General features: G+C 52.4%; 2 protein-coding genes across 2 annotated transcripts in view; one reads left to right on the top strand and one right to left on the bottom strand.

Annotated features, from left to right (window-relative positions):
• The window catches only part of GUITHDRAFT_61609 (hypothetical protein), a gene marked incomplete at both ends in the record, with an annotated part of 546 nt that extends 298 nt beyond the window's left edge, over positions 1-248 (bottom strand). The window contains 2 exons of the mRNA XM_005834135.1: positions 89-147; positions 200-248. Of these exons, the coding sequence (XP_005834192.1) occupies positions 89-147; positions 200-248 (108 nt within the window). The remainder of the gene's footprint in view (positions 1-88; positions 148-199) is intronic.
• Positions 249-1,636: 1,388 nt separating this feature from the next.
• The window catches only part of GUITHDRAFT_137796 (hypothetical protein), a gene marked incomplete at both ends in the record, with an annotated part of 6,780 nt that continues 3,405 nt past the window's right edge, over positions 1,637-5,011 (top strand). Inside the window, 11 exons of the mRNA XM_005834136.1 lie at positions 1,637-2,254; positions 2,306-2,445; positions 2,546-2,581; positions 2,854-2,968; positions 3,445-3,543; positions 3,741-3,756; positions 3,874-4,376; positions 4,512-4,562; positions 4,605-4,656; positions 4,705-4,765; positions 4,912-4,954. Coding sequence (XP_005834193.1) covers positions 1,637-2,254; positions 2,306-2,445; positions 2,546-2,581; positions 2,854-2,968; positions 3,445-3,543; positions 3,741-3,756; positions 3,874-4,376; positions 4,512-4,562; positions 4,605-4,656; positions 4,705-4,765; positions 4,912-4,954 — 1,734 coding nt within the window. The remainder of the gene's footprint in view (positions 2,255-2,305; positions 2,446-2,545; positions 2,582-2,853; positions 2,969-3,444; positions 3,544-3,740; positions 3,757-3,873; positions 4,377-4,511; positions 4,563-4,604; positions 4,657-4,704; positions 4,766-4,911; positions 4,955-5,011) is intronic.

The raw sequence follows: 5,011 nt of genomic DNA on the forward strand, positions 1-5,011 counted from the left end.
GGAGGGCGGGAGAAGGCAGGGGAGGAGAAGGGGGGGAGGAAGAGGGGAGGAAGGGAGGAGAAGACCGAAGGGGAAGGGGAGAAGGTACCTCGAAGAAGACGACCGTGTTAATAAGCTTTCCATCCTTTGCTCGCACTTGCAGTGTATCTAGGAAGCAACCGCGTCAAGTCCTGCTTGCCTGCCTTTCTAGCTCGCTCACATATCCCTTCGTTGTCGGATCGGGGGTTGAAGATGAGCACGAAGATCTTGTTGAGCTTCAGCCAGCTCTCATCCAGGTCGGGCAGGGAGAATCTTTCCTCCCCGAAGAAGTTCTCTCCGAACCCGAACGCCGAGCTCGTCATCTGCCTGGCCGAGCTAGCCCCCCTGCCATCGACAGGTTTGCTTGTGAACGCGGTTGGCAGCGGCTGGCGGGCTGCTTCTGCGGGCGTCAGCCTTCCTCTCCCCCTCAGCACAAGAGCAGGACTGAATGCATCAGCCTGCGGCTCGCAGAGGAGGAAGGCGAAGAAGAGGGCGAGACTAGCACTGAGTTTTTTCATGGCGATTCGAATGACAAGGTTACTGATGTCCGGGAGATCATCATTCCACAATCATCCTGCCACGGGTGTTTAGACGATTGAATGAAACGGAAGAAGAAGTGAAGTATTCTAGCAGTGTCGTCTCGCTAACTCGGGGCATGCCGCAACTTTGGGTCACAAAACAAAGAGAACGCATTATGAGAAAGATCCACCCTTGATCAAACACGAGACAAACTCGTCTCAGAGCCAAGAACAGGCCCACACTACTTTGATGCATGTTCATGTTTCTTTCTCTGCCATGTCTTCCTCCTCTATCCTCTTGTGCGCTCTCCTTTATCCCCCCCCCTCCTCTCCAGCCATCTTCATTCGTCGTCGCTTGGCGGCCCCCGCCTTTTAAAATCTCTTTATAACTACTATTACGTACAAAACGGCACGAAACCAGAAGATTTCATCAATGTATCCAAACAACAATCCTATATATCAATATAAAACTATATAAGAAACGGTTAGAAATCTACAAATCTTCTTACAATAGTTTTAAAAAACAACTATTTTAAAATTTCTTTTCCAGCCCGCCTCAGAACTTCCTAGGAGTAGGTGAGCTCCCTGTCATCGACGCTGTCCTCACCGAGGACGCCGAAGATGCGGTATACCACCGGTACTTTAACAAGTCAGATGTAGGGGTACATTACCATATTGGCAGCGGGCGTTATGTAATAAATTCGTTGTGTGAAGGGGGTGCGCTAACCGGTGAAGAGTGTATAATGAGGGGTGGGGTACTTCACATAAAAGGAGGAAAAGAAGGACAAGAGAAAGTCCTTGATAAGGGGGGTGATTAGTGGTCTAAAGGGGGGTTAGGGTGTGGGGGACTTTTATTACTATATGTGTTTTAGGTATAAAACAATGAACTTTATAATTAAAACTACATATAAGCACTTTGTCAGCCAGAAATTTCACCCCGGATACGGACGGAAATGTTGGGGGGGAAGCGAGTGGAAGGCGAGGGGAGAGAGGGGAGAGGAGGAGAACAAAGACAGTACATGCATCAGGGGGAAGAGCGGTCTCCCATGAGTGAGCAGATCAGTGAGCATGACACTTGGGAAGGGAGAGAGTGATAGAGCATGGACGAGACGAAATTTGCACGCTGTGTCTTGGAGGCATGCGAGCATGCCAGAGTAGGTAAGACTGCGAGGGAGAAGCTTGCGAAGGACTTCCTGCTGCTGTTCTACGGGTTGAGATCTGCCGTGCTGATCGATTATCTTCCTCTCAAGTCTATCCACGAGGTCACCGACTCGTGCCTTGAGAGAGTCAGGAAACTCCACGAAGACTTCTCTGATGTCTTCATCCTGCATCTTTGCGAGGACAACTACTTCTTGATCCATGTCCAGAACTCTCTGTCGAGGCTTCAGAGCCACCTCGAGGACGGACTAGGGAGGCTCGTTCTCGTCAACTGCTCGAAGGGGCTTCAGACCCCCTACACTATGGAGCCTAAGGAGATGACTGAAGTTGTCCTGACCTTCACGCTACTGATCGAGAAGCTGGAGGAGGAGGTCAGAGCAACGTCGCAGGCACAGAGAAAGATCGAGATGGAGGACGAATCGTTTGCGCTGCTGCTGCCCACCATAGCAGGATGGATCTTGGAGTACCCTGTGGTCTACTTCGTCGACGACATCCTCTCGGGAAACTCTCTCGGGATGGTGCCGCTGCACCTGTACAGGTTGGAAGTGAAGTCAGAGGAGGTGAGAGCGACTCTAGCCTCCTCCCTCCTCGTCTGACATGCTCGTCCTCAGGTTGCTGACATCGGTTGGGCCCCCCACCATGTCCTGAGCTTCAGCGTTCCCAAGGACCTGAGCCCGCGGCCGATGGAGGAGCCGTTTCTCGCCGAGCACTTGCGGATGCTGAGGGAGAGGATGGAGGGGAGGAGGAGAAGGTTGGTGGCTGCTGGCGACGGATCGAGGTTGTTTCTCTTCGCTCCCGCTTGTCCAGCATGGATGTTCCCCCAGGTGACGGTGACAGAAGTCTGTTTGCAGACAGTTGCACTTTGATTGTGCTGCCGAGGTTTCAAGGTGTGATCGGTAGAGATGTGAGCATTCAGAAAGAAAGCAAGCAAGAGATCTGCATGCAAACATGCAATGAATAGATGTTTGCTCGTAAACGACAGACAATATAACCCTTCTTCTTATGTCCAGCTCTTGGCTCTCTCTCGATAACTTTAGAACCTCAGTTTGCCCTCTCCTCCTCCTCCTCTCCTCCTCCTCCTGCTGCTGCTGCTCTTCCTTACTCCCGCCCCTCCTCCTCCTCCCCCTTGTTCATCAACTCGTTTCTGAATCTCTTTCAGCTATAATCTTGTCAAACTCAACGTCCACTACCCTACCCCCTCATCCGGAAATTTCGCAAATGTACCCGTCCATTTCTTTGATTTTGATGGGGTCATGCAGTACAACCCTTGCAAGGTGTAGGGTACACCCACCCCATTTCTTCATTCAAAAATGCAAAACCATGACAATGCCCTGCGTATTTCGCAAACTTTGCGCTGCTAAGACGACATGGCACCGTCACCTGAATCCTGCTCTCCTTCTACCTCTCCCTCTCCCTCTTCGTTTTCATCTTCCCCTTTCCCTCTCACGCTCTTTCTTCCTCTCCACCTCCGTCGGCACCATCATCCTATCCCCCACAATCTCATCACCATCACCATCTCATCGTCATTATCATATCTTTCTCTTCTTCCTCTTCCTGTTTCTCTTCCTCTTCCTCGTCCTACTTAACCTTCATTCACTGTATCATCGTCTCATTCACTTCTTGTCATAGATGGTATCGCTTACCAGCATACACCAAATCTTCTCTCAGATTTATGAGCTCTGGCTTCCATACTAAACCTGTCAAACAAAACTCTTCCTAGATCGGTCTTGCTTCTTGTCATGTCGTGCAGTTCTGCCAAAACGAACTAGGCTCACCTTTGCTTACTATCAGGCACGGAAACCGGCAGGAACTAGCACGTGAAAGCAATTCTCTCGAGATTGTTGTACAGGTTTGTGACAAACTGCAGAAGCACCGCAAGTCATGATGACTTTCAGGACGCCACCGTGTTGTGAATGAACTGATCAACCTGACAAGACTGAACATGTCTAGAAGACTGGGACTGCGTGAGCCGATGATGAGGTATCGTCGAGGACAAAGGGAGAGAACAAGTGTGTGATCGGAGAGGCTGACGACAACCTCTTGCAGATGTTGGTGCTGCAATGTAAGGCAGAGCGTCGGCCACACTTTGACGTTCGGATTCGTCCAGTTTTGGCACCTTGGGTTGCACGCTGGTGATAAGAACATGTGACAATCTCTGTTGATCTTGACTTCATTCCAGCCATCATCATCGTTGAAACCATCCAGCCATCCAACCTCTCCGAGTTCGGGACCATTTCCCAGGTCCCCCCTGTCCACTCGATCTCCCACGATCTCTCCCAATCTCCCACGATCTCCCACGATCTCCTGCTCAGCACCGAGAGGCAGATGACAAGCTTGTTGCTGCAGGAGAACTGCAAGCTCCCCTTCTGGCGGGGCATAATCTTTGCCGCCATTCACCTTGGCCTCGCCTTCCTTGGCCTCTGCGGGTTCCTCCTGCAAAACTCCTTCCTCCTCACCATCTTCTCCTCCTCCTCCCTCGTCGTCATCGCGACCGCGGTCCCCGTCACTGTCCTCCCGTTCTTGACGAACTGCGGGGTGACGACGTTGAAGCGGGAGGACGTGATCAACATGTCTGTGCAAGCCGTTCTCCAGCTCCTCCTCGGCCTGCTCCCGATCTCGCTGTCAGTGTGGAAGCTTCTCAGCCTGTTGACTACCTCGCGAGTCAGCGCGCGGAGAGAAGAAGTAAGAGTTAGCTCCCTCTCGTTGATCTCTCTCCCTCCCTCCCTTCTTCTCTCCCTCACCCTCTCTCCCTCTCACTCTCTCTGTCCCCCCATCCCACTACCTCCTTCTTTCTCACAGTCTCATGTGCACTTGCAGCCTGCTGAGGAGGACGATGATCCTAGTCGACGCAAGTACTTGACGTTCGAGGTCAACAGACTTGCTCCTTCTTCCTCTCACAAACTTGTCCAGAAACCCGAGAGCTCTCCCCCCAAGACATCTGCAACTTCCTACGAGCTCCAACGTGATCCGCCCCTCCCTCCTCCTTCTCGCTCACAGCTTCCTCCTGCAGTCTTTTCTCCACAAGAAGCTCCTCCACCGCCTCCTATCGACATGACCAAGTTGTACCTCAGGTGCCATAGCTCCTGCTCCTGCTCCTGCTCCTGCTCCTGCTCCTGCTCCTGCTCCTGCTCCTGCTCCTGCTCCTGCTCCTGCTCCTGCTCCTGCTCCTGCTCCTGTCCTGCTCCTGCTGTCAACTCCTCTGACTTGAGTGTCGCAGCCTGGACGACAACCCTTCCTTCCTCGATCCCATCAAGCGCCAGGTTCCTGTCAACGGCTCTGTTGGAGGGAGGAGAGAGGAGGGAAGGGGGGGGGGGGAG

The sequence above is a fragment of the Guillardia theta genome (assembly GCF_000315625.1).
Source record: "Guillardia theta CCMP2712 unplaced genomic scaffold GUITHscaffold_27, whole genome shotgun sequence".
Classification (NCBI taxonomy): domain Eukaryota; class Cryptophyceae; order Pyrenomonadales; family Geminigeraceae; genus Guillardia; species Guillardia theta.